The sequence below is a fragment of the Cebus imitator genome, unplaced genomic scaffold, assembly GCF_001604975.1.
Source record: "Cebus imitator isolate Cc_AM_T3 unplaced genomic scaffold, Cebus_imitator-1.0 Scaffold215, whole genome shotgun sequence".
In the NCBI taxonomy this organism is placed as follows: Eukaryota; Metazoa; Chordata; class Mammalia; order Primates; family Cebidae; genus Cebus; species Cebus imitator.
In genome coordinates, this window is record NW_016107530.1 from 1,431,449 (window position 1) to 1,459,118 (window position 27,670).

The 27,670-nt window shown below is 41.8% G+C and overlaps 1 protein-coding gene and 1 non-coding gene across 5 annotated transcripts in view; one reads left to right on the plus strand and one right to left on the minus strand.

The window, feature by feature from the left end:
• Positions 1-5,795: 5,795 nt before the first annotated feature.
• The window catches only part of SGPL1 (sphingosine-1-phosphate lyase 1), an 82,784-nt gene continuing 60,909 nt past the window's right edge, over positions 5,796-27,670 (minus strand). For all 4 annotated transcript variants that reach the window (XM_037745828.1, XM_017548847.2, XM_017548848.2 and 1 more), the window contains 10 exons: positions 25,097-25,173; positions 22,831-22,959; positions 14,587-14,675; positions 13,152-13,257; positions 11,910-12,008; positions 11,080-11,229; positions 9,505-9,743; positions 7,882-8,028; positions 6,786-6,906; positions 5,796-6,256 (listed from right to left, as the gene is read on the minus strand). In XM_037745828.1, coding sequence (XP_037601756.1) covers positions 6,116-6,256; positions 6,786-6,906; positions 7,882-8,028; positions 9,505-9,743; positions 11,080-11,229; positions 11,910-12,008; positions 13,152-13,257; positions 14,587-14,675; positions 22,831-22,959; positions 25,097-25,173 — 1,298 coding nt within the window. In that variant the 3' untranslated portion in view covers positions 5,796-6,115. The remainder of the gene's footprint in view (positions 6,257-6,785; positions 6,907-7,881; positions 8,029-9,504; positions 9,744-11,079; positions 11,230-11,909; positions 12,009-13,151; positions 13,258-14,586; positions 14,676-22,830; positions 22,960-25,096; positions 25,174-27,670) is intronic.
• LOC119474154 lies at positions 23,882-23,987 on the plus strand. The gene has a single exon (XR_005203448.1). It is a non-coding gene; the product is annotated as a U6 spliceosomal RNA (small nuclear RNA).

Here is a 27,670-nt window from a genome sequence, read left to right on the forward strand (position 1 = left end):
TCTCGGGCGCTAGAAACTTCTTTTCCACAGGTCAATCCAAATTGGAGTCAATAGGCATTTAAATGAAAGCACTTCCTCTATGCTAGGCACTGTTGAAGGTACCGGGAAAAGAGAGGGACCAGACCACCTTGCCTTCAGGTTCATTATCATCTAGGGTATATCATGTGATTATCATCAAACAGGAACACAATTAACTATTAACTAGTACTAATTAACTGTTACTAAGGTGAATTAATGCTAGATAGCAGGATAAAAATGAGCTAAGGGGGACGCAAGTGATTAATCGTGACAAGGGCAAATCTGGAGGCTTTGAGCTATGCCTTGAAGACCTGGGTAGGATTCTTGAGAGGCAGAGAGAGCCGAAAGAACACCATGAACACAGATAAGGATGTGAAGGTCACAGGTATTATATTCATTGTAGAACCTATGTCTAGAAAGGCAGTTTGGGGCCATATTACAGGTTGAACATTCCTAATTTGAAAATTCGAAATCCAAAACCTGAAACTTTTTGAGTACCAACATGATGCTCAAAGGAAATGCTCATTGGATCATTTTAGATTTCTGATTTTCAGATTACAGATGCTCGTCAGGATAATGCAAATATTCCAAAATCCTCTATCTGAAACACATCTGGTGATCCTACACCTTTCAGATAAGGAATACTCAACCTATATCTTCTTCCTGGCTGTGATGGCTAATTTTATGTGTCAACTTGATTGGGCCATGGGGTGCCCAGGCATTTGGTCATTCTGGGTGTGTCTGTGAGGGAGTTTCTGAATGAGGTTAACATTTGAATCAGTAGACTGAGAAAAGCCGACTGCCTTCCCTAACTAGGTGGGTGGCCTCATTCAACAAGCTGAAGACCTGTATAGAACAAAAGGGCTAAAAAGGGCAGATCCTCCTCCAAATAAGAGGGAAGTGCTCCTGCCTGACTGCCCTGAGGTGGCACATTTGTCTTTTCCTGCTTTGGGACTTAAACTGAAACATCCACTCCCCTTGGGTCTCAAGGCTATAAGCCTCCAGACTGGAATAATACCATCTGGCCTTCCTGGGTCTCCAGCTTGCCAACCGCAGATCTTGGGACTTGACAGCCTCCAGAATCACATGAGCCAATTCCTTCTAAGAAGTCTCTCTGTGTATATTCGTTCTGTTTCTCTGGAAAATCCTAATACACAGGCCTATCATATCAGATACGGGAGATTTCAAATCCTGATGGTCTCCTCAGTTTCTTAAAATCTTAGCAAAGTTCTTAGGGCTTGCCTGGTTTTACTCTACTGGAGAGGAGACACAGGCAGCTAAGGAGCTGGCAGGCTATTTACCACTGGAGCAGTTAAGAGAGATGGTTTGCATAGTTTCCCCAGCCTGCAACTCTCTAGGGCAGAATGTCCCAACTGTGTCATGAAGGGGACACTGAGAGCAGCCTCATCTCTACCCCTGTGTGCATGCCACACAGATTTCACCTCACATATGCCATGATGCAGAGACTGGGAAGCCTTCTTCCTACTAGTTCTCACCCGTGTCTCCTAACCCAAGTACTAAGCTGACTTGCAAATGCTAGGGTCACTTGGAGCAGGAATCTAGCAATGTCACAACTCAGTCAGCCTAGATGAGTTGGTCCCCCAGCAAAGGCCAGAGGATAGAAGTTGGGAAATAAGCACATTGTTCATAAGAGTAATTAGCAGGACTCCCTTCCTATCATATATGCTAGTAAGAAATTATCAACACCTATGTTGATGGCAAACAAGATTCAGACAGTGGTCTCCCATCTGCTCCACTTCGGACTTAAATTTTTCCAAGTGTGTTTTGATCTGATGACTTGAGGACTAGAGGATAGAAGACACCAGACACGGAGGTATGGATGATGCTGTTATGTTACATTCCTGCCTCTGCTTATTATCATGGGTCAAGGGTTGAAAAATATTGACATACAGGTACGGGGACAGTTCACACCTGTATTTCCAACACTTTGGGAGGCCAAGGTGGGAGGATCATTTGAGCCCAGGAGTTAGAGACTAGGCTGGGCAACATAGACAAACTCTCTACAAAATATACAGAAAAATTAGCCAGGCACAGTGGCACACACCTGCGGTCCCAGCTACTCAGGAGGCTGAGGTGGGAGGATTACTTGAGCCTAGGAGGTCAAGGCTGCAGTGAGTCATGATCATGCCATTGCCCTCTAGTCTGGGGAACAGTGAAACCTTGTCTCCAAAAGATAAAGCCAACCTTGGCAGTATTACAGTTGTATGAAGCACATTTACGTGAGACAAAGACACAGAAAATACTTTTTTTTTTTTTTTTTTTTAGAAATAAGTTTATTCTAAAATTAATCCAAATAATTGAAATTATAGGGAAGGATATTGAGAGAAGAAATTACGAGACAGAGGAAAGCATAAAAGAAGGTAATAAAAACTTCAAGTCAAGAAAAGGTTCTCAAAAATCTGACTTTGCCTACCCTGGGTATAGTTTGTGGCTATCAAATTAGGACTCAGTAACTACTTGTCACTGGCTGAAAGCTGTTCATGGCTGCCCAGAACCTACAGAGAAGGCCAAGGGGCGGGCCTGCAGCTGTACGGAGCAGCAATAAGCATCCCAGACGTGACTTCCTAGATGAACCAGGCGCCCTAACCCAGGCATATACTGGATCCTCTTTCTCTCTGGCTTCCAGGTACTCAGGAACTAGGCTATCTGGCAGAAAACTGTAGCAACAAAAAGCAGTCCTTGGCTTGATTCTGGCAAAGTCTGAATGGGCCAAAAGCCAAAAGGAAAAGGTGAATTATCTGAATGACAGTCTTCAGATCCTAACTAACCCTTTGGGAAAACTTCTCATTTCTTATTCATAATAGAATAAGATGTCCAGAAGTTACATGTGTGAGAAGATTATCTGAGGAGCTCTGTCAGCCCCTAAACCAAATGTAGGGCTTGAGGCCAATGCCCTTTGGTTAGAAAAAACCATACTGCCCAGCTGGCTAGAGACCACCCAGACGGCTCAATCCCTTGTTGTTGTAAGCAGCAAAGTGTGGGCAGAAGTGGAGGATGAAGAGGGAAGAAAACATAAGACAGGGTCTGTCCCTGGCAAACTAAGAACCTGAATTTCAGACCTCTCTGTAATAGATATGACCACTACTCCTAGTGCAGGGACCAATCAGCAACCTATTAACATACCTGGAAATGAGATAGATTGCCGCTTAACTGTGTCGGGAAAGCAGATGGATTGCTTCACCACCAGGGGGCAATCTCTCACCAGGAGCCCATTCAGGCATGGCCACCGCCCCATTTGTGATCTTGTCTGTGCCCGAGTAATCAAATGAATGCAACCATTCACAGTACTTACAGTTAGGGTCATTTAACTATTTAATTGCTTTTTGAGATTATTGCTGCAATTAGGAAGGGAGGGTTGAGATGAGAAGGGGGAGGTTGGAGAAGATAAGAGATTTAAAATAAGCAAGTACCATTTTCCAAGTATAAAACTCGTAATATTAAAAGTGACACAGCAGTGTTTCACATGACTACTTAAGTCTAATGCAGAAATAAGACAGTACAGCTTTTGCAGAGGCCGATGTGACATCTGCATGCGACATGATACTATTAAGACTCTCTACCCACCTCTGCCATAGACTAGTTGCTATATGCACACATACACAAAAATACAAAATGAAAAGCCTACACAAGTGTTAAGTCAAACTAAGGCTCTTAATTGTAAATTAAAGTGGCTACAGTAGGTCCCTTTGAAAAACACCATCTCCCCTGGCACCAATGTTGTCACAGCACAGAGGAAGCGAGTGGCTCAGGGGTCTGGTTCTGGGGAGACACTCCGTAGGGGACATGCTTCTCCATCTTGGCAGCTGGCAAGCCACAGTGGTGTCTGTCTGCTGGGTGGTTCTGGCTTCCTGGACCTCCTCCAACATAATGCACTGACCACACAGCTTTGACTACAACTACTCTCAAAGAGGTACCTGCCAGGTCTCCCTCTGACACACGCACACACACAAACATTGCCCACTCTTGGAACCCACAATGCAATGTGGAGCAAACAGGAAGAACACACACACACATAAATGCCACACCAGACCTAAATGGCGTGGCCACCTAGTCACAGTTGTTGGGTAAGTAGTACAGTGCTCAAGAACACTTTAGACTAATGTGCTAAGGAGCTTGAGGAAAAGTCTGGTAGTCATGGCTCTCCCAGCCAGCATTCCCAGTGGGGAAAACTAGAAGATACCAGCCTGGAGAGGCTGAATATTCAGGAGTCCCTGAGATGGGGAATGGAACAGAGGAAAGTGTCTCCTGACCTGTCCTAAGTACTCCCCTACCCAAATAGAAACCTCAAAGACTGATCCAAATTTCCCCTAAGGCCTGGGCCAGGAGTGCTCACTGCTCACTGCTGAGGAGGAAGGCACATGGTATGATGTCATTAGAGCAGGACAGTGGCTCAGCCTAGGGGAGAGTTCTCTACAGGGGAAAGAGGGCAGGAGGTGGCGCAGGGTCTGGTCCTGTCCCTGCACCACCCTGAGCAGCTCGTCTTGGGATTATAGGCCCTGGGCCATAAGGCTGCTCGCCATTCTGCTTTCCTGTTTCTCTCCCTGTGCTGCCACGGCTGAGAAATGTCCAGCACCTGAGGCAAAACTGCCATAGTACCTTAGAAAGCTGAATCAAGGGGGAAGAGGCAGAAGAACACACTAATAGAGAAAATTTTCCTTGCAATAGGTGCTCTTTCACACCCACCTAGGGTAAGTCAAGGCAACTTGTGAAGGTGCTTTGAGCTGTTCCTTCAAGCAAACATATTTTCATTACATGATGGCTTATCGCAAGGGTGCAGGGAAGGACCACCACCAACTCTGGTGACAAATTTGAATCTGGATGCTCATCCTATTCAGATAGTCAGGAAATCTGACTATCTGAATGACAGCCTTCAGATCCTAACTAATATGAATGGTTTTGGAGGACCATTCAGAAAAGCCTAGAAAAAGGCCTGGTTTCTGCTCACCACCAGTCCAGGATAGAGCTCAGGTGTGCTTTGACTACCAGCAATTCCAGGAAGCAGCAACCATGGCCAAAAGCTCCTAGAATATTTGGAAACCATGTTTTCTTCCTAGTCCATGGTAACAAGAACAAGTCAATGGGAGCATCGTTTTAAACAAGAATCTCCAAAAATGGTGGCAACCAAGTGTCAGATGGGGACTGCAGACACAGAAAAGACCACCCCAAACCCTGCCTGGGAGGATTAGGCAAGTAAGCTAGAATAGCCCTGTCCTGCGTATTAGGGAGCCGCAGCCCGGCTGATCTGTGTCCTGGAAAAACAAAATGAGTTGCAACAGAAGTGATTCTAAGATAGACAACGAACCTACTCGTAAGACAGAGAGGGTGGGGGCATGATGGCTCACACCTGTAATCCCACCACTTTGGGAGACCAAGGCAGGTGGATCACCTGAGATCAGGAGTTTGAGACCAGCCTGGTGAAACTCCGTCTCTACTAGAAATACAAAAAATTAGCTGGGCGTGGTGGCAGGCGCTTGTAATCCCAGCTACTCGAGAGGCTGAGGCAGAAGAATCGCTTGAACCTGGGGGGTGGAGGTTGCAGTGAACCGAGATCATGCCACTGCATTCCCGCCTGGGCAAAAGAGCAAAACTCCGTCTCAAAAAAAAGGGTGGGTTGGGGGGCTGAAAAAGCTGCCTGCTTAGAGTACACCTCACACCCAGCTGGGGAAACATCTGTTACGTAAACGCCTCCAGCCTGAGAAAGAAACTCTAGCTATCTCATAAACTGCACCCCAGCTTCTCTACAGAATCAGGACAGGTCACAGCTGCCACACAATGTTTAAGTGAAGTTGAAAGCTAGAGATTTTAGAAAAGGAAATGGTTAGAACAATTCCTAGGGTAACATTTATAACAAGGGCAAAATCATTATATAATGGAATCCTCTGGGGTCTTCAAATTAAAAACCACAAAAGGATGACAAGAGGAGGAACAAGAATCCTGAGGCTCAAGCTATCTCATAGTCTATCTTGAGTTGTGCTCTATGGAGCCAGACCAGATGTCAAAGTTGTGTATGGACTGTTCCATACCCCAAGAACCTTCTGAAGGCTGGAAGCCCCTTGGGACTAGAAAGGGTCCAAGCTCAGTGGGGTTTTGGAGAACCATTCATCTGGCTGCCCTGGGTGACAGTGTCTGTGCTGTACAAGCTGTCCAAGAAGACCGAGGACAATTCTGCAACCATATTCCTGTCCACAGTTGTCTGGGCCATGCCGTAGATGGCACCCTACAAATCCAAACAAAGACATTATTAGTGAGGCTGGATCCAGGAGCAAGAATAAAACTGCAGTGATGAGCCCCTTCTCCCTGAGTCCTAGCTTCGCATGTGCGCTGCCCCACCCTTTCCACCTCAGGCATCCCATCATTCTATCAGAAATAGTAAACTTTCACAGGGACTTTCCAGTTGGCCTTTCTGCATAAAGGAGCTAGCCTAAGAGATTTACTGTAGAAAATTCCAGAGAAAACATGTTTACTACCTTTCCTGTGTCAAAATTTTCTTTTCAAATGGATGCTACTACCAGGTGCTTTTGTACAGCAGTCTCTAACTTACAAGGTGCTTTATAGTGTATCTCATTTGAGACTTCAGCAACCCTAAGAGTGGGTGACACAGAGATCATCAGCTCCAGACAACAAATGAAAAATGTCTGTGGCAAAGGGGCAGGGGCAGGAACAGACTACAGGTCATTTGATTCTTTCAAACTCTCCACCAACACCTAAATTTCCAAGGGAAGAAAAAAAACACCAAGTGTCCCTACCATTCCTGTGGTCTTCGCTTTAGGATTCTTCATGATTTGAGTGACGGATTCTCGGATGTCCTTCAGGAATTGTATAGCTACTCGTTTCCGGGCGTGTACTAACGTGATGCAGAAATGAATACTAGGAAAGAGACAGAGACAGATGAACCTTGAAGAAAGAAAAAATGTTCTAAAATAATGCAGCCCCAAATACGGGAATCTCCTGGTGGCCCTTTCACATTATTTCTGGCAAGTGTAGTCATCCAAATTGATCCCCCTCCTGGGAATCCCAGCTCTCCCATGCTTGTGCCGTCAGCCGTGGGCTGGCCTCAGAGCTTCTCAGCACGACCGACAACCATGCTAAGAGGAAGAACAGGGTTGCCTGCTTTGTCCCACCCATCCCCTCACGAACTCCACCACCATTCCTTCAACCACGTCACTATCAATGGGACACTTTCATCTTAGATAATCAGCCCCCATGTGCTCTCATGGGACAGGGCCACATGGCTGGGTTCTTAAAGGACTTCAGGGCACAGAAGAAATTCTACCTCGCCCTGAAGGAATGTAATGGGGTCAGTGGAATTGTGGAAAGGGAAAAAGATGGTCCAGATGGGACTGGCAATGCACCAAGGTGTAGAAGGCTAAGCTGTACACAGAGGGTATAAACAGACCTACTCAGCTGGAGTGGTGTATTTACTCAAAGGAATCATGGAAGATTAGGTTAGAAAAGTCTACTAAAGATGGCAGTAGCAGGCCTGAATAATTACAAACCTCCCAGAAGGTTTTGAACTAGATTGGCCAGATAACGAGTATTTTATACGAGCAATTTGATGCTGTGTACAAGATGGACTGGACAGTATACAGGCTAGAGAGTGGGAGAAAAACCTCATGACCAACCACTGGTCTAGGGAGGCTGTGCCCTAATTCTGCCAGAGCTTAAAGCAAATGGCACTGTTCTTTATAATTCCAGGTGGCAAGACAGAAATTCTTTGGATGCTACAGTCGCTTCTAAAGTACTGGCCTCTAACAGTCAAACTCTATACTCAGGTTACCTTACCACCCAAGTTCTTCCAAAGTCATGGAGCAAAATAAGGGCAAAAGGCTTCTTCGAGCTTACCTGGGTGGGAACTGCAGCTGGTTTAGGTTCCACCCCTTAGCAGTCATCAGGTTTGATAATCGGTAGATGTCAAAATCATGGGATCCCAGAGCAATGACTGACAATTGGGGATTCCCAAAAACAAAGATGCCTTTGATATTTTCCAGTCTTAAAACAAACAAACAAACAAACAAACAAAAATGAATAAAAAAGGAAGAAAAAGGAAATTTGGTCACATATAGTCTTCTGGTCACTATCTGTTTAATCGTTCGAAGTCTTCCTTATAATGAATGCAATCTAACTCTTTGGGCTTCAGTCTTATCTTCAAAAAGAAGAAGGCTAGACTGGGATTAGTGGTTCTTACTGAGATCAGAATCATAGCTGGAACAATAGAAATACTCCAAGGCCCAAACCCCATCTAGATCCAATGACTCTGAATCACTGACTTCAAACCTTATACCCAACTCCCAATTATATTCCCCTACATGCTTCTGAGGCAGAAAAGATGTACTAAAAAAATTTCTGGAAAAATAATCTGTCCATCTCCACAGTTCTAACAAGTTGTATGTAATCCCTAGAGCAACAAATGGCATAGCAAGTCTTAACAAAAGCAGAGCTATATGAGGACTTATATACATATACCTATATAATTTTTATGTATTTGTTTGTTTGCTTATTTATTTGAGACAGTGTCTCGCTCTATCACCCAGGCTGGAGTGCAGTGGTGTGATCACAGCTCACTGTAACCTCAAATTCCTGGGCTTCAAGCAGTCCTCTTGCCTTAAGCCTCCTGAGTTGCTGAGACCAAAGGTACACACGACCACATGTGGCTAATTTTTATATTTGTTGTAGGGACAGTGTCTCACTATGTTGCCTGGGTTAGTCTTTAACTCCTGGGCTTAAGCGATCCTCCTGCCTTGGCCTCCTGAAGCACTAGGATTACAGGCGTGAGCCACCACGCCTGGTCGAGAATCTTTTTCAAATGAGAAATGCCTGCTGGCAGCTTTCCTTACCCCTCAAGATATTAAAAGAGCCTCCCAATCCAAGTGACACATAGAGAGACAGGCAGGTAAGATGTTAACAGATACATTAGACAAAGCATGTAGCCTGTTCTGGCCTTGGCTTAACCCAAGATTTCATTGCCCTCCTTTCCTCATTCTTTCTGGCCCATTTCCAAATATTTCTTATTCCAATGATTCTTAAAGTATGATTCCTGGAGCAATAGCATCAGTATCTCCAGAAATGGAAACCTTAGGTCCTATCCAGTTCTACTGAGTCAGAAACTCTAGGGATGGACCCAGCAATCTGTGTTTTAACAAGCTCTTCAGGTGATTAGGATGCATGCTCAAGTTTGGGAATCACTGTCCTAACCATTAAATTGTACATTAGGGTAAGAGCTGCCAGTTGTTAAGACATCCACAGAGATGAGACAACCTACAAATGAGGCCCCTGTCTCTAAAGACCCTCCAAAGGGAGCTTCTCCTCCCAGGCCAGGACCACACTCATAAGCTGCTGTCCTAAACCCTTTGTCCTGCAAGAGACAAGAGGTGGGCTAGGGCTGTGGATGCATAGCCAGGCAGGTGCCTTGCGCCTAGTAGGAAAAAAAGCAACAGACAAGGCAGAATCCCAGTCTTCCACACATACTCTGACTTGAGGAAGCGAGCAGTTTTGATGATCTGTTTGGTAGCTTCAACATAGCCGTTCTCACCGAAGTGCATCAAGGCAGCCCAACAAGCTGCGCTAATGCCACCGGGCCGAGAGCCTGCAATGGTTGGGGAAGCATAAATGCCACCCTGCCAATCTGTATCAACGAAGAACTGATAGTTCCTGTACTTCTTGTCACGATACAACACCACTGATGAGCCTTTTGGGGCGTAGCCATACTGTGGAAGAAGCAGCAGACGAGACAAGTAAGAGTATAGTTCTGTCTGGCAGACCTTGTCCCAGAGCTCTCAGCATGCAAAGGAAATCCTATTTATTTGACAGTTTCTCTGTAATGTTTCCCATTCCCATTAAGGATTCAAACTTAAAATGTTAAAAGGTAGAAGGAATTTAAGGGATGGAGTTTAAATTCTCTATGTTAGGAATGAGGAATCTGAGACCCAGGGAAGAACAGTGCCCAGTTAATGTATTTCTCTTGCCCAGTATGTAGTTTTTCTTATTTAAAATATTTCTCTAGGAGCCATATGTCAGGATGGAAACAAGGATAAGTTTCCAATGGAAGCCAGGAAAGGATGGAATTTGTCACTTTGAGTTAAAATCACCAACTGACCCCCTTCCCATCTTTTTTGCTTAGTATTACTAAGACTATTATGCATAAAGAATATAATGGTGCTCAGATCTAAAAGCTACTTAATACAGCTTTAAAATTAACCACGTAACTGGTTTCCTTATAGAACATCTGCCCCCCTAATTAACTCTTACTAAAACTAACGTGGAACTAATTTCATTACCTGAACCATCCAGAAATGGATGGTTATGGGAAAAGGACACAGGAGCTATCTGGGTGGTGAGGAAGAAACAGATGCTGACTGAAAATCTGCTGTAGATCATATAGATTTTAAAAAACAAGTCTTTAATACACTTGAGTTTAAAACAAGCTTTGCAAATGCAATCAAAACAAGGTACACATTCCCGAGACTATTAATACTTCTTCCACATCTGGATTTATACTCAGAAGCGTTATCAACTGATCTAGACTCTGTCTCAGTCCACCAAGGGTGGCAGGCATGGCCGACTCAAATGCTGAATGTTCCTGAGCACACAGGTTCTTCCCCATTTCCCAAAGGACTCTTCCATCAACATTCTCCTGTCACTTAGGCTCAGGAGCCCAGCTGCACAGGCACTGTAATGTTATCTACCAGCGTGTAAAGTCCACGATCAACCCTCACACCACCCTAACCTCCACCTCAAATCACCTCAAGGCTTCAGGGAAGCGCCACTATACTAGCATGCTCTAGCTACACACAGTCAATGGATACAGAAATTCTCTTAGCCAATTTGAGATAAGGGTAATAGGTTCCTTTTCACTGCTTGTCAATTCTACCACTATACCCCATCACCTGAACCAGCTAACCTGGTGATGGCAAGGAGAGAGTGTAAAACAAGCATCTGATGAGAATTCTATAGATAGTTTTATACTTTGGGGAAGCTACCAATTTATTTTATCAACAATAGTCAAAATAATCGACTGGTAACACTTGATCTCCTCTTGCTCACCTTATGGGTATCAGCTGAAATGCTGGTCACACCTTTCACCCGGAAATCAAATGGGTACTCCAGTGGGTATCCTGCTTTCTCCATAAAGACGATGAGGAAGCCTCCCAGACAAGCATCGACATGAAGGGGTATGTTGTATTTGACAGCCAGCTTGTTCCAAAAAACAAAGAACATAAGAGAATTTCCTTTATAGCCCTATAATAAAAACTGCAAGACAGGGGTGGAAAGATGGGCTATAAAAACAAGGCTATTTTGTATTATGCCTCATATGCTTTTTTAAAAAATTGCTATTTTTAACATTCCTGGCAAAATTTATCTTTCAAATGTATTTGCCCTTCAAAATAATTCAGCTGAAATATGGTATCTATTTTATATTTAAATAAGCATGACCTCAAACTACCCGCAAAGTCAGAAAGGAAATGAGTAGAGCTCTGACCTAGGCTGTCTCTTGCGCAGGGGAAAGGTCCTGCTTCAGTCACTACAGGATGAGGACAGAGGAAGAGGGAGGTGCTGAGGGGCAGCATGTGGATTGCCACCCTCTGGTGTGCACATACCTACATGCAGATTATTTCCAGAACTCAATCTTACAGGCAAGACTTGGATTTCAGAATATCCAGATTAAAGAACTATCTTACCCCACAGCAGAGACTAGCAACTTTCAGAGGCTTCAAACAGAGCTTCAGGGCTTTCCCTAGGGCTGATGAGAGCTACTCATCCCTACTGTGGTCAAAACTAAAATAAAAGTCGCTTCTATTTGCCAAGTACTGCTCCATTAGGCTTTGTTTTAAAATATCCATTGCCAGCCACAGCAGCCCATTTCTCCCATATACCTTGGCCACTTCAGGGACAGGATCCATTATACCATGAGGAAACTGTGGGGTAGAACAAACGAGCATGGCAGTGTTCCTGGAGATGGCTCTTTTCATTGCCTAGGGATTTAAAGTTTAATGGAAAATGAGAATCTATGTCGCAATTACTCTTCTTTTCTGCTGCCAAGAGCAATCTGGGCTGCTAGCTGAGAGTTCCAGTTCCACTAGCATCCCCTCCACCACTCCAACTAGGAGCAGACTACATCCCACTATGGTGACAGGACACAGGTGAGTCCAGGTAGGCCCATTCAGGGAATAGTCTGAGAGCACAAAATAAGAATACAATTGCTGTGGGGGCAAACACAATATTGAGCTAAGAGGCAAGAGCCAAATGTGAGTCCAAGCCCCACAGCCTACCAGCAGTGAAACCCTGAGTACACCACTTCAGTCTGTTCCTTATCTGTGAACTGCAATAACAGCTTGATCAACCTCTCTGGAATGTCGTAAAGCTCAAATGGGATTCTGACAGAACTCTCAAACTAGAAAGTTCCGCTACACAAACGTGAGGCATAACAATAATCACTTTTATAATGACAATGGTATTATTTAAGCCAACCAAAACCACAGTGAGACTTTTTGTTTTGCTTTGAGACAGGGTCTCACTCTGTCACCCAAGCTGGAGTGCAGTGGTTGTAAATATAGCTCACTGCAGCCTCAATCTCCTGGGGGTCAAGTGATCCTCCCACCCTAGCCTCCCGAGTAGCTAGGACTATAGGTGCATGCCACCACATCCAGCTAATTTTTTAAATTTTTTGTAGAGATGGGGTCTCATTATTTTGCTCAGACTGGTCTCGAACTCCTGGGCTCAAGGGTTTCACTAATCCTCCCTCCTCAGTTTCCCAAAGTGCTGGGATTACAGATGTGAGCCGCTGTGCTTGGGCCACAGTAAGAGTCTTAGGGGAAGGGAGCCCATGCTCACTTTACAAATAGAGAAAAGAAAGGAAGAGTGGTGGTGCTGACAGCAAAACCCATGGTGTCTTTAAAGTCTCAAGTTAGTGACTAGATCACCCCTCTTTCAGAATTCATGAACCTATGAAAAGACTGAAGCTGCAGTCAATCACCATCAGTGCAGTTTGATATTCTCGCTGCTACAATCAAAGGCAGGCAGAGCCCGTCTGAGTGTGACTGGAAATGGTTAGTTAGCAAGAGCCCCTTCTGCTGTCAGAGTCCAGCATAGACCGTGGGCCCTCCAGAGGGACTCACCCGCACATCCACCTCCATCATCTTCGTCAGTGGGACCCGCACAAGCTTCATCCCAAAATAGCTGGCTGCCTTGTTAAATGCAGCATGGGCACTTTGGGGAGCCACACTAGATGACAGGGAAGAGGAGAATAATGAAATTCAGACCAAAATAATTTAAAAAGCATTAGCAGCTAATTAAATTAGTGGGAGTAAATTCTGATTATTTTTCCCCATATTAAGTATTTATACTGCTTTACTTTTCAAGTACACACAAAAAGAGGCCAATTGATTTTCTGTAGAAACTTCCCTCCTATTCAGGAAATTATTCTGGCAATAGGCAGAGGACTCAGAAGTGATCCCACAGTGAGGGATCCGAAGCCTAAAACAGGGCTGGCAGGCGGAAAGCTGGGAGACAGACTTTGGATGAGAGCAACATAAGGTAGAGCTGGCTAACGGCTGCCTATCAAAGACAGGCACTCTGTGAGAATGAGAAGCAGGCTTCCCAGCACAACCCATGTTCAAGCAGAAATATTCACAGATCCTTCAAGCATCAGCTCAGTGGCCCCTTGAAAAACCACAAACCTGAAGACACTAAAACCCCCATTTCTCCTACACTTTTGGAAATAGTATTTCAAATAGTGCTGAAAGAGGAAATGAGGTCACAGGTAAGTATTGGCTTTAGACTTCCCTCAACTATTCCATTCATACAACAAATCTGTGCCTTTTAAGGAGAAAAATCTCCACTGCTAAAGAACTACCAAGCACCTAAGAGTGACGTATGAAGAAAGAATGGCAGCCTGGTTTATTCTCTGATGCTAAGTATGAATCACAGCATGAGACCATATGCAATAAATCCCCTCTGTCACTGACACTTGTGGTGAAAATATTAAGATGTAGGATAAACATACTGTACAAAGGGATGGACAGTCTAGGGAAAATAACGTAACCAAACATGAAATTTATGTCCAAGGAAGGCAATGTGGGTAAATCTCAATAAGATATTTTTATTCTTCCTCCCAGAAAACAGCCCTCACACTAAAATTTTCCCAGAGAGTACCCTGGAGGCAGCCTATAATATTAAGTAATTTTCTAAAATAAGTAGAACTAAGGTACCTAGAGAGCTTTCTTTAGGCTCCAAATAATTTGCAAATATCACAGGATTCAAAGATGTAGTCTTCAAACTCACGTTTTGGAAAAAGGATCTCATTTTTGCTTGTAGTATATACTATGTGTGATGAGGGGAGGAGAATGATCTTTAAAAATAACTGGCTGATCCATTTAGAATTTTACTGAACGTAAAAGGATAAGGGCAGAGGAGCTAGGATAGGGGAAAAGGGGACCAGAATTACCAGAGGAAGAGAAGCAGCAGGAAAATAGACTATCATCTGGCTCTGTTTCATATAGTAGTATTCCAACAGACAAATCCAAAAGGGGACAAACAGCCACACATACATACATTTCTGGTGTTTTGATCCCCTTCTCCAAGGCCAGGTCCCGATATGCTTTGCAGGCCATCAATATGCTTTCTGTCCCCCCAGAAGTCACCTATAATAAAGAAAAGATGCCATCTGCTGGGGGAGAGTAAGGATGCCCTGATTCTTCATGCCCTGATCTTGACAATGTTTGATATAGAAATAGAGAAGGTCTTGGATGCATGCTACAAGGCAGACACTGCAAGGCAGTCTTCCAGAATGAAAATTTGGCTTTACTGGCTAAGCCTAATTTTGGTTCAGAAGAATGAAAGCTACTAAATAATGGGCAGAAACTCAGCACTGTCTAGACAAATGCACATCTGCCCAGATCCCACGTATGCACAATCCATTTACATTTCTGTGTTAATTTTTCCATTTTCAGATAAGATAGGGCATTTTATGCCATTCAAAAATATCAGAATTATTTTATTTAAATCTTCAATGCCTGTTAAAGAATGTGAAATTGTGATGTTACAATTTTAGTAAATTGTGCAATACGCTAAAAAGAGACATTCAGATTTTCCAAAGTAAACTGGTGGTTTTGACAAGTTTGAAAGAGAGAGAATAGCAGAAGTTTCTACTTGATAGAAGTTTGTGGCCTTATTTGAAATAAAACAAAAATCCTAATTTTGTTAAAATAAAGTAAAACGTTTTCCTAAAGCTTGGCCTAGCCCCTCTGATAAACAAACTTCTTACCAGAGTTGAAACAAAAATACGTAGGGATCTTTTTATTCATCTTATTTTCCTCACTGGACTACAGATTCATGACAGTAGGGACCAATCTGTTTATGACAACATTCCTAACACCTGGCACGGACGCTGACACCAAACAGACCCTCAATCCATTTGTTTTCTTTTTGAGACAAGAGTCTCACTCTGTTGCCCAGGCTGGAATGCCATGGCGTGATATCAGCTCACTGCAGCCTTAGCCTCCTGGGTTCAAGTGATTCTCCTGCCACAGTTACCTGAGTAACTGGGATTACAGGCACCCACCACCACGTCTGGGTAATTTTTGTATTTTTAGTAGAGACAGGGTTTCACCATGTTGGCCAGGCTGGTTCTGAGCTCCTGATCTCAAGTGAGCTGCCGACCTCGGCCTCCCAAAGAGCTGGGATTACACGTGTGAGTTACTGTGCCTGGCCTCCATACTTCTTAATGCCTGACCTGACTCTCAGTAAACCCTGACCAACACAGGCATGTCACAGCCACCTGGCTATTTTTTTTAAAATAATATATGAGAATGAATCACTCCAAAACAAAGAGCCACAACACTAAACTAGTTGGACAACTTCTTAGACTTAATATCTCTGAAGAGTCATATAATCTTTGAAAGGTTTTTTCAATTTACAGGTGAAAAAACTGAGCCCTTGAGAAATTAAAGTCTTCACTCAATGTCATACATTAGCATTTGTTGATAAGAAGTAAAACTTTCTACATTTTGATATTCAGTGTAGCTTAATACAAGATGGAATCAGAGAAAGTGACCACTGAACTTTCCTAAAATAATATCCACATATAGGACAAAAATACCATTGGATACAAAATCCCTGTGGCCAGGAGTTATATAGAAGATTAGCTGAGAAAAGTTAAGTCATTTTTTGACTCAGGAAGTCTTTATGAAACATGTGATGATCACCACAAAATAATGCACTGAACTTGGGCACGGGACACTTGCTTGTAGTTCTCTGCATTTCTGTGTTGCAGAAGACTAAGTGCTTACAGTTGAGGTCAGCTCTGCAAATCAGCAGCATGTCCTGTGGTTTAGCATAAAACCTCAGAAGGTCACGCAAGGAGCCAGGCCAGCTGTGAAGAAAGCTGGGAAGGGACCAGCGAAGTCCAAGTCTCCAGTGCGTCAATCTCTTCCGAAGGTCCAGTAATGACCTCAGCAAAAATATTTCCAAATTCCTAGTCACCTGCTTCATGTGGCCTATTTCTAGTCCAATAACTAGTCAAAACATTATTATTTATTATGCAAACACCAGTGTACTTTTGACTGCAAAAGTAGGAATATCTAAATTCTACTTTTTTCTGTTTTATTTGAGACAGAGTCTCACTCCTTCACCTAGACTGGAGTGTCATAGTGTGATCTGGGCTCAATTCAATCTCCACCTCCCAGGCCCAAGAGATTCTCCCACCTCAGCCCCCCCGGAGTAGCTGGGACTACAGGTACACACCACCATGCCTGGCTAACTTTTATATTTTTTGCAGAGACAGGGTTTCAGCAAGTTGCCCAGGCTGGTCTCGAATTCCTGGGTTTAGGTGATTCACTCGCCTCAGCCTTCCACAGTGCTGTAACTACAGGTGTGAGTCACTGTGCCTGGCCCTAAATTCTACTTTTAAGTTTTACTTCTGATTCTGTGTTTTAAAATTGTATTACTGTTCCACTTCTTTTTTTTAAATTATTGTTTCATTTTCAATCCTAAGCAAGACAAATTCCACTTCTTTCTACCTTCTATACCCAAAGAAAAAACAGAAATTTAACTGTGAAGTAAGAAAACAGAGGCCTCAGTAACTACTTGTTATGTTATTCAACTTCTTTCAACATGTATAAAAACTCTCACTTTAACATACAGTATGTATTTCAGAAAACAAGAGAACACCATCTACTTGGAAAATTTTCTCTTGGATTCTGTTTGGATCTGATGACATTAGCACAAGACAAGAAGAATGTTTCACATGGTAACCTAATTTCTTTCAGTATGTGAAGTTATCTCTATCATTGTGACTGAGACAAACACAGTTAATAGAAAGAAAGATACTTTTAGGTTGAAGAACAAAGAATGAGAAGAGTTTACAACTCTCAGCTAGGAATAGCCTAAAAACTGCCCAGTCATTTGGCCTTGTCTTCTTGCTTCCCACTCTGAACACTGAATTCTTTCTACAGCAAAAGCAGCTCATCCAGAGAGAGAAATAAGAAGCTAAGGGAGGAGTGGGGGAGACAAAGCAGGAGAGGGAAAAAGACAATACCAATGCTGATTAGTTATCTTATAAAAGTCTAAATATTAGAAGAGCCTGGGAATCACGCCATCCTTCTCCTGATCCCTGACACATGTGCTGAAGAAGGTCATAATAACAGAGACATGGTTTAATTGCAGCAATACAAAAAAAACCTTAGGCCTGGACTTCTGGAGTAAGATGGGAATTTAAAAAAAAAAAAGGTGGTGGCAGTGGGAGAAAAGAGTCAAAACCTACAACCACCACCAAACAAGGAAAGAGAAATAATCTAATGCAATAAACTTCAAATATTGGGAAAAAGAAAAGAAAGAGAAAGAGAAAGGAGGGGAGGGAAGGGGAGGGGGAAAAAAGAAAGAAGAGAGAGAGCGAGAGGGAGAGGGGGGCAGCAGAAAGCAGAAGTAAACAAAACACTAGTTTCTAATCAGCCCCTGAAACTGTACTGCAAAGTCAGCAAAATCCTGAGAATTTCCCTTTAGACCTCCAAATATGCAGAGAGGTAAGCTGAGGGGGTTTCCTTATCTTCTTCCTCTTCTCATGAGTGTGTGGTAAACATGGCTGCTAGGGAGAAATGAGCAAAATGGGAGAGAGAACATCAGGACTGGCTCTTTGGAGTGAAGACTTAAGTGAATTAAATAAATAATCAGAGCTCAAAGAGTATTATCTCTTCCAAATAAGAGAGTGAACTCTGATAGGTAATTTTTAAGAGAATCTCAGAACAGACCCAGATATTCTCTTACAGATAGAACAAAGCTTTGGCTGACTTTGTCCCCAACCAAACGGTCTCAGACAAGAAGCGCCCACAGTGCATAAGAACAAACAAAGTCTGGAGAATGCCACCCCAGGATGAGAGAAAATGGCAAGGCAACTATGCAAACATACTGAAAGGCAAGGGAAAAGGTAGCACGTAGCATGCAAAATAAAAGCCCACCTCAGAAGAAAACAAGCTAAGAGACAGAAGGAAATTCCTTACAACTCTCTCACTATAGGAAAATATCATGAGAACATGAATTTAAGAAAACAAAGAGTTCAAAGCCTAGACTATGAAACAACAGAATGAGATAAAGATCTGAAAAAAAAAAAAAAAAAAAAACTAATAAAAAAAAAAAAAAAAAAAAAAAAGCCAGTAGCATCCACACAGAACTAATAAAAACATTAGGAATAGCGAGAAAAAAAAATAAACATTGCCGAGAATAAAAATGCTGACTTGAAGGAAAAGGTCTGAGATAAGTTTAGTGAACCCAGATTAAAAAGATAGAGAGACTGAAAGATCAGTGCCACTCCACACATGGAGAACTGTGTTCAGTCAGGCCAGAGACAACGGAAAGGCATTCAGAGAATGACTGATGGCTAGAGAGCTGTAAAATCATAGGAGCAGCAGAGTTACCCAGAAAAATTCGGGGCAGAGAAGATTCAGGGAGAAAGGGGCTTTCAAATATACAAAGCTCTGTCACAAGGAAAAAACAGTTACGGAACTTCTATTTTCAGCAATATATAGATTATATACCTTGAGCAACCCTCCTAACTGAAATAACTAAAAAACTTGATGAAACATCAAAAAAAAAAATTTAAACCCATCATTAAGCTAACATAAAGAAACTTACGAAACCCCCAAACAAAGCAAAATCAAGAATCCTGCAAGATAAGAGAACACCAAAACTAGCTTTCACCCTGAGGGTGGCAGCAACCCCTATAGACTTCAAAAGAACACAAACAGGAGAGCAAAGGATGGACCAGAAAATACATTTAGAGGCTGCCCAAGGTAAGGAGTCCAACAGGAGATGGCTGGAAAAAAACAGACGCTTAGTGTACAAGAAATAAATCCCACTAATGCAAAAGAGGAAAGAAAAGAAAAACTGTTTTCTCAACCCTGATGTTCAAGTAAAGAAAAATAAGAATCTTTCAAGAATGTGAAACAACGAAGTCTTCATGTGAGTCTGTGGTCAGAATTCACACTACCTCTGCAGAACAAAATGACAAGCTGAGAATTTGGCTTAATTTGGTTCCAGTGTGGTGGCAATCCCCAGCAACTCACAAAAGTATGACAAATCTTCTCTGGAAGAAGAGAACTTCCAGGCTTAACTTCAATCTAGGCCTCAAAGAATCCCTAGGTTCCCAGAAAAATAAGTGGCTCATATTAAAACAATCACAAATATAAGGAAACAAGGAACCATGACTGAAGCCAGCAGAACCAGACAGGTAAGGCTCATGGATGTTGGAATTATCAGACACAGAGGACAAAATATTTATGTGTAATATGTTTAAGTAAACAAAATTTAAGCCAAGGAAAGGAAAAAAAAAAAAAAAACCAAGCAGATAAAAAAAAAAAAAAAAAAAAAGACGGCCAAGTGTGGTGGCTCACACCTGTAATCCCAGCACTTTAAAAGCCAAGGCAGGCAGATCACTTGAGGTCAGAGTTAAAACCAGCCTAAGCAACATGGTGAAACCCTGTCTCTACCAAAAATACAAACATTAGCGAGGCGTGGTGGTGCATGCCTGCAGTCTCAGCTACTCTGGGGGGCTGAGGTGGGAGGATCACTTGAGCCCAGCGAGGTCAAGGCTGCAATGAGCTAAGATCACACCACTGCACCCTGGCCTGGGTGACAGAGTGGGACCCTGTCTCAAAAAATAAAATAAAATAAAACAAAATAAAAGGAGAACTACAAAACAGAATTCTTAAGAATGAAATTATAGTAAATAAAATTTAAAAGCCCAATGGGCTTCTACTTATCATCAGGCTCCAACAATTTTCAATTTACAGCCAATCTGTCATCTACCCCCACCTGCCCCAGCCACTGTTGCTATTGAGAATATCAGTTATGCCTCTGTAGGTTATCTATGTTCTCTGGCTGCTCTCAAATGCCAATTAGATGTGTGTTAGCCTTCTCATTCTATCCTTTGCATCTCTTAACATTTCTTTCATACTTTCTATTTCTTTGTCTCTCTGGACTGCACTCTGGTTAATTTTTTTTTCTTTTTTTTTGCCTCTCATTCCATAAATGTAACTTTGGAACTATGTACTTATTTCACCTAGTTTTTTTTTTTTTTTTTAGACGGAGTTTCGCTCTCGTTACCCAGGCTGGAGTGCAATGGCGCGATCTCGGCTCACCGCAACCTGCCTCCTGGGTTCAGGCAATTCTCCTGCCTCAGCCTCCTGAGTAGCTGGGACTACAGGCACGCGCCACCATGCCCAGCTAATTTTTTGTAGTTTTAGTAGAGACGGGGTTTCACCATGTTGACCAGGATGGTCTTGATCTCTTGACCTCGTGATCCACCCGCCTCGGCCTCCCAAAGTGCTGGGATTACAGGCTTGAGCCACCACGCCCGGCCTTGACCTAGTTTTAAATGAACCAGGGCTCCTTGGACAAATGGCTGACTGTAGGCCTGGGGCAGGAAATGGGCAGTGAACATGGAATATTTTGTCCAAAAAAAAAAAAAGGAAAGAAAGAGAAAAGGCTTTCAAAGATTACTTGGGTCATGCAAATGGACCTAGGAGCCAATATGAAGATGTTCTCACCAGCCGAAGATGGATGAAGTAATTTGAGCATCAATCTGAATAACAGCTACAATGGACTACAAGCACAAACAGCATTCCACAATTTATCCATCTGTGTACTGTGTATAGGCATTTGAATTATTTCCAGTTTTGAGCTATCATGAATAACATTGCTATGAATATATATATATATATATTTATTTATGTTTGTGTCTGTGAGACAGAGTCTCACCACGTCGCTCAGGCTGGAGTGCAATGGCGCAATCTCGGTTCATTAAAACCTCTGCCTCCCGGGTTCAAGCAATTCTCCTGCCTCAGCCTCCTAAGTAGCTGCGACTACAGGCACCCACCACCACGAACAGCTAACTTTTCTATTTTTAGTAGAGATGGGTTTTCACCATATTGGCCAGGCTAGTCTTGAACTCCTAACCTGTGATCCGCCGTCCGCCTGCCTTGGCCTCCCAAAGTGCTGGGATTACAGGCGTGAGCCACTGTGCCCGACCCATTGCTATGAATATAAATGTCCATATACCCTGATATAAATGTGTACTGATTTTTCTAGATTATGTCCGGAGTAGCAGAATTTCTGGGTCATAAGATACATGTATCTTCAAATTTACCAGATAAGGCCAAACTGTTCTGTGGCTATTTACTCTGTGGCCTCTTATAAGTTCTTTAAGAGTCTAATGGCACAGGAGAATATATTGTGAGTACATTATAATCTTCCCTCTGAAAGTCACCCTGTTCACCTCAATACTCTAAGGAAAACTGCTATTATATTATAGGTGGTTCTGTTTTTTAACAGTTTCAGTATTTTGTTCTGAAAATGAATGCCAAGAGTATCACTTTAATTACTACTGAATATCTGAACACGATGATTTTCATGGTGCTAACATATTAGAAAAACAAAACAAAAACAATGCTTCCCGGAGAAAAAAACAAAACAAAATTAAACTATTAGGTGTCCTTGTCTTCAAATGGTCCCTTCAGTAATTAAATCTGCAGTCTTTATAATGACTGCAAATATGATGAGTATCTAATAGGATTCGCACCTCTCGGACACCATTACAGCATACTGAATTAAATCTATCTATCCTGTATAACCTGAGATTTAGTTTTTTCTAAAGACAACAGATCTAAACAGAAGTTTAGGAAAACTAACAACCATCTACTTGAAAGAACAGGTAAAACAAGGAATTCTCATGTGTTTCTTTAAATAGAATGATATCTTCTTGCTTTTTTGATTCCTAACACCAACTAAATGAGGTTCAGTTTACAGCAAAATAATAAACTAAACTTTGGCTCAGGTAAAACTGGAAGTATAGTAAAAACACTGCTGGATGGCTCAACAAAAGTATACATAGATAAATAGGGGGATGGGGGGAGTGCGGGTGGGGGATAAGAGAAGACGGGGGTAGGGAGGGAAGGCGTGTAGAGAGCAGATATGGCAACATATTTACATTTAGTGAATCTAAGGTGTTCTTTAACCTATCCTAGCAATTGAATGTAGGTTCAAAGTTTTTCAAAATAAAAAGGTGAAGAGAAAAATATCTATAAGAATATACACCGAAATGTTGACATTCTCTGGGTTACAAAATTACAAGCAACATTTAAAACTGCAGTTAATTAGGCTCTCTCTATAATGATCAAATATTCCTTGAGTAGTAAGATGATCTTTCTACAATGATCAAATATTACTTGTATAGTAAAATATTTTTAATAAACTCCTCTATTTTCACCTAAAAAATAAGGCCATTGGATGCCACTTGCATATACTTACACATCCACATGAATCTGGTCCCCCATTGAACAGGGAGCAAGCTATCCTCACAACTTCAGCCTCTATCTTGCGTAATCCTGGGAAGATATCTGGATGCAGGGGGTTACTCCATGCAAAATCTCCATAAGCCTGCAAAGAAATGCAAGCAGATGTGAAATTAAACTATTACACTATACAGGACAAAGAATCACACACTAAAGAGTTTCTAAGTATTAGGCACAATGATAGGAACTGGAAAAAAAAGGTAAGATATATTCTTCAACCTAAAAAAGATCAAAACATAGTGGAGAAGACAAATATGTAAATTAATAATTTTACAATGTGGTAAGGAAAGAGGTATAAATATGGTTAAAAGAGCAGACTATAACACCAAACAGACCCAGCAGGAAATCTTAGCTTTGCCTATCACTTTTAGCTGTGTAGGTCAAATAATCTAAGGTTGTTTCTTCATATGCAGAAGTTGTTACAGTAGCTAACTTCTAGTTCTGGCAATAATAACATAATGCTTGTGAAGCACTTAATAGAGTGTCTGGCAAAAAGCAGCTGTTATCGACTGCAATACCAGATTTGTGTGCAGAGTGTTAAAGGACCCTGAAGAGGGAACAACTAACATCCTGAGTGGTCTAGAGGTGTCCACTGAGTGGAACTTTGAGAGATGAGGAGAAATCATCATTTAGAACAAGAGGAATGATGGAAGGGAAGGAAAACAACATGATGAGAGCATGACACATTCAGTAAAGAGAAAAGGCAGAATTAATGTTTATGTGGGAAATAAAGAGAAGTAGTTAAGAAAAAATATGTGGGAGTTGGCTCATGAAGAAACTTGTATTCTCTGCTGCATAAGAACCTGTTTCATCCTATAGATGATGGGAAGCTACTGAAAGATTTTAAGCACAGAAGATCAGAGCATTACACCAAGATATGCAAAACCTATCATATTTATTTAGTAAAGTATAAGTAGTTTCATATTTATAATAAACAAAGACTTTAAAGATCATCAGTACAACCCCAATTTTATATGATGAAGTGGACTTTCAAAAATAAATGTGAGGTGCTCCTTTGGCAGCACATATACTAAAACTGGAACGACACAGAGAAGATTAGCATGGCCCCTGTGCAAGGATAACACACAAATTTGTGAAGCGTTCCATATTTTAAAAATAAATAAATAAATAAATAAAAATAAATGTGAGGGCTGAGTGCAGCGGTTCACACCTGTAATCCCAACACTTTCAGAGGCCAAGGTAGGAGGGTTGCTTGAGGTCAGGAGTTCAAGACCAGCCTGGGCAATACAGTGAGACCCTCTCTCTACCAAAAAAAAAAAAAAAATACAAAAATTAGCTGGGCATAGTGGTGCACGTCTGTAGTCCCAAGTACTCAAGAGGCTGAGGTGGGAGGATCACTCGAGCTCAAGAGGTCAAGGCTTCAAGGAAGTGAGCCATGATCACACCACTCTACTCCAGCCTGTGTGACAAGAGTGAGATTTTGACTCTAAAAAAATAAAATAAAAATAAATTTGGGCCGGGCGTGGTGGCTCAAGCCTGTAATCCCAGCACTTTGGGAGGCCGAGGCGGGTGGATCACGAGGTCAAGAGATCGAGACCATCCTGGTCAACATGGTGAAACCCCGTCTCTACTAAAAATACAAAAAATTAGCTGGGCATGGTGGTGCATGCCTGTAATCCCAGCTACTCAGGAGGCTGAGGCAGGAGAATTGCCTGAACCCAGGAGGCGGAGGTTGCGGTGAGCCGAGATCGTGCCATTGCACTCCAGCCTGGGTAACATGAGTGAAACTCCGTCTCAAAAAAAAATAAATAAATAAAATAAAATAAATAAATTTGATTAGAAATGAAAGAAGCTAACAACGAAAATTATTTGAAGTACATGTTAGATCACTGCTCATCTTGGGTCATATGATTTGAGAAAATTATGAGAGAGTTTCCTTATCTCTTCTTACCAAACAAAATCTGTCTCACCATAAAAAACCTCATCTAACAGACCTACCTTCCCTAGTAATCTGCCTTCTACATAGGACATCTGCAAAGCCTGAAAACCTAAATAACATTTTACTATTTTACAGACTGAAGATGTCTTTGATAATATTATATATATTTGCTTATGTCTGAGTGAAGAGAAACTTTCATGGTTTTATTGTAACAATAAGCTTTCCTTAAGTAATTTTTCTAATTACCAAAGTAAGGAGAAAAAAGGAGATGATGTAAACTGGCACAGATCTCACAGGCTTCCCTCAAGAACTGGATGCTCACCTTCACAAGGAGCTCAGTGAGCTTCTCCTCCCCACTGTACACAGTTCCAGAGGCTCTCCCCTCTTGCCAGAAGGCATCTGCAGAGAAACGTCAGATCACTGGGTCAGTAAGCAGGAATCTCTGGGAAGACAGGTTCTAATAAAGAACAGGAAGAAACCTCTCTGGGTACAAAAGAAAAAAAAGTTGAGTAGAAACCCAACAGCATTCTTATAGTAAATAGAAAAAAGTTCAATAAACAGCCCAATAAAGATAAAAAATAATTACTATCAACAATGTGAAAAAGACGTTAGTAGCATTTAGGTACAACAAAAACAGTCCAATAATAACATTTTCCTCATCTTCAACTGCCTTCTAACAGCAGAAACATTTTCCTTGGCCTATACTTATTTTCTATTCTCTGTATGGCTTTGGAGTGAACTTTTTCGGCAATAACTTCCTTCTTCTCTCCCTTCCTAACCAGTTCTAGGAATTCTGAGAACTGTTATGGGAAGAGTTGGCAGAAAAAGCAAGACGAGAAGTATGAAATTTCAGCACACTATCATCAGAGACAAAACGAGAAAACAAACCACAATGAGGTATAAACCATGAGCACCCTGGTCTCAGAGGCCACTCCCTTCAGCCAAACCTGGAAACTCACACAGAACTAGCTACCTGCTTCCAGCAGCACATGCTGTAGCATTCAAAATCAGGAACACAGTCAACATTGGGATAGACCTCCTTTATCCCAGTGTTGAAAGAAAAGTGAAGTTCCTGACTAGAATATAAGATCTGACTTTCCACTTTCCTTTCTCCCCGGAAGATGTTCATTTTATCCATAGATCTGCTGATGTGGGTATCTCAGGTCCTTCTGCTACAATGCAGCTGTGCCCTACTGAAAGTGGGTAGTGAGAAAGCTATTACAGTAACACACTAACTAAAAACTGCATGGAGCCATAGACTCTCCAAAGCAAAGACCTTCAGCTTCTGAGAACAGAAAACTGAGTGGTAAATATACAGACAAACTCATTCTCACAGCAATCTGCCAAGCTCTGGCTTGCTGCCCATTTGACTTTCACTCTTTCCTTAGAGGACACTGCTCTGTACCATGCACATCTTCAGACCAGAGGTCACCAGCCTTTCAAAAATAAGTTACCTGGTTTCATTTCCTGTTCTTTTACTGATGCTAGAGAACACAGCAATGGACAGTGACTTAACCACTGAAGAAGGCAATATGGTGGTGGCAACCAGCTCTCATAATCATGGAAATCTTCAACACACAGGTTTTAGGGAGCTAACCCCTGTTTTATTCATCTACATCCTAGACTATATCAAATTTTGTACTATTCAATGTCAAGACCTCAACACATGTCACTTAGAAATTATAAAGGTATTTGTCAAGGCTGGGCACAGTGGCTCACACCTGTAATCCTAGCACTTTGGGAGGCCAAGACAGGCAGATCACCTGAGTTCAGGAGTTCAAGACCAGCCTGGGCAACATGGCGAAACCCGATCTCTACTAATAACACAAAAAATTTGCTGGGTATGGTGGCGCACACCGGTAATCCCAGCTACGTGGGAGGCAGAAGCATAAGAATTGCTAAAGCCTGGGAGGCAGAGGTTGCCATGAGCCAAGATCGCACCACTGCATTCCAGCCTGGGTGACAGAGTGACACTCTGCCTCAAAAAATTAAAATTAAGGGTATTTGTCAAAATACAACATGATATCCTGGATTGGCTCCTGGAACAGAAAAAAGAACAGTTTAAAACAAAACAAAACAAGAAATCCTGATGAACTAGCAACAGAATTTGTAGTGTAGTTAATAGCACTGTACCAGTATTAATTCTTTAGTTTTGATAAACATACCATGGTTATAGAGGATGGTAACATCAGGAGAAGCTGAGTGAAGGGTATATGAAACTCTCTATCATCTTTGCTACTTTTCTATAAATATAAAATTATATCAAACTAAAAAGCTTCTTTTTTAAAAGTACTTGTAATATGATCTTAATCAGTAACAAACATGAATCTGTTTGAGTTAATAGCAATAATGGTTAACATTTACTGAACACTTACTACATGCCAGGCACTATAAAACATTTACACATGTATGATTTCATTTAACCTTTTCAGGTAAGTACTGTACTGATGTTACTATTCCCATTGTAGAGATACAGGAACTGTGACATACACAAGTTCACCAAAGGCATAAGTGGCAAACCAAGATTTGAATCCAGGCTGGTTCCTGGGTTACGCTCTTAAGCACCAAGCTATCTGGTGTATTATCTATCAGGTATGCTCATGCATATATGTGTATAAACACACACACAAACACTATTAGCATTCTCAGAAACAGATAGATATACAGATATAGATAGATGTAAGCCTATATAGACAGATCTACCTGTAGCTACATGCATATAGATATATACCATCTCTTTATCTCTGATGATGGAATTATAGTGACTTATTTTTCTTTGTGCCTTTATGCGGATTTCACATTTTTACATGAATCTGTATTTCATTTGTATTACATATCTGATATTCTCTCTCTCTCTTTTTTTTTTTTTTTTTTTTTTTTTTTTTTTTTTTTTTTT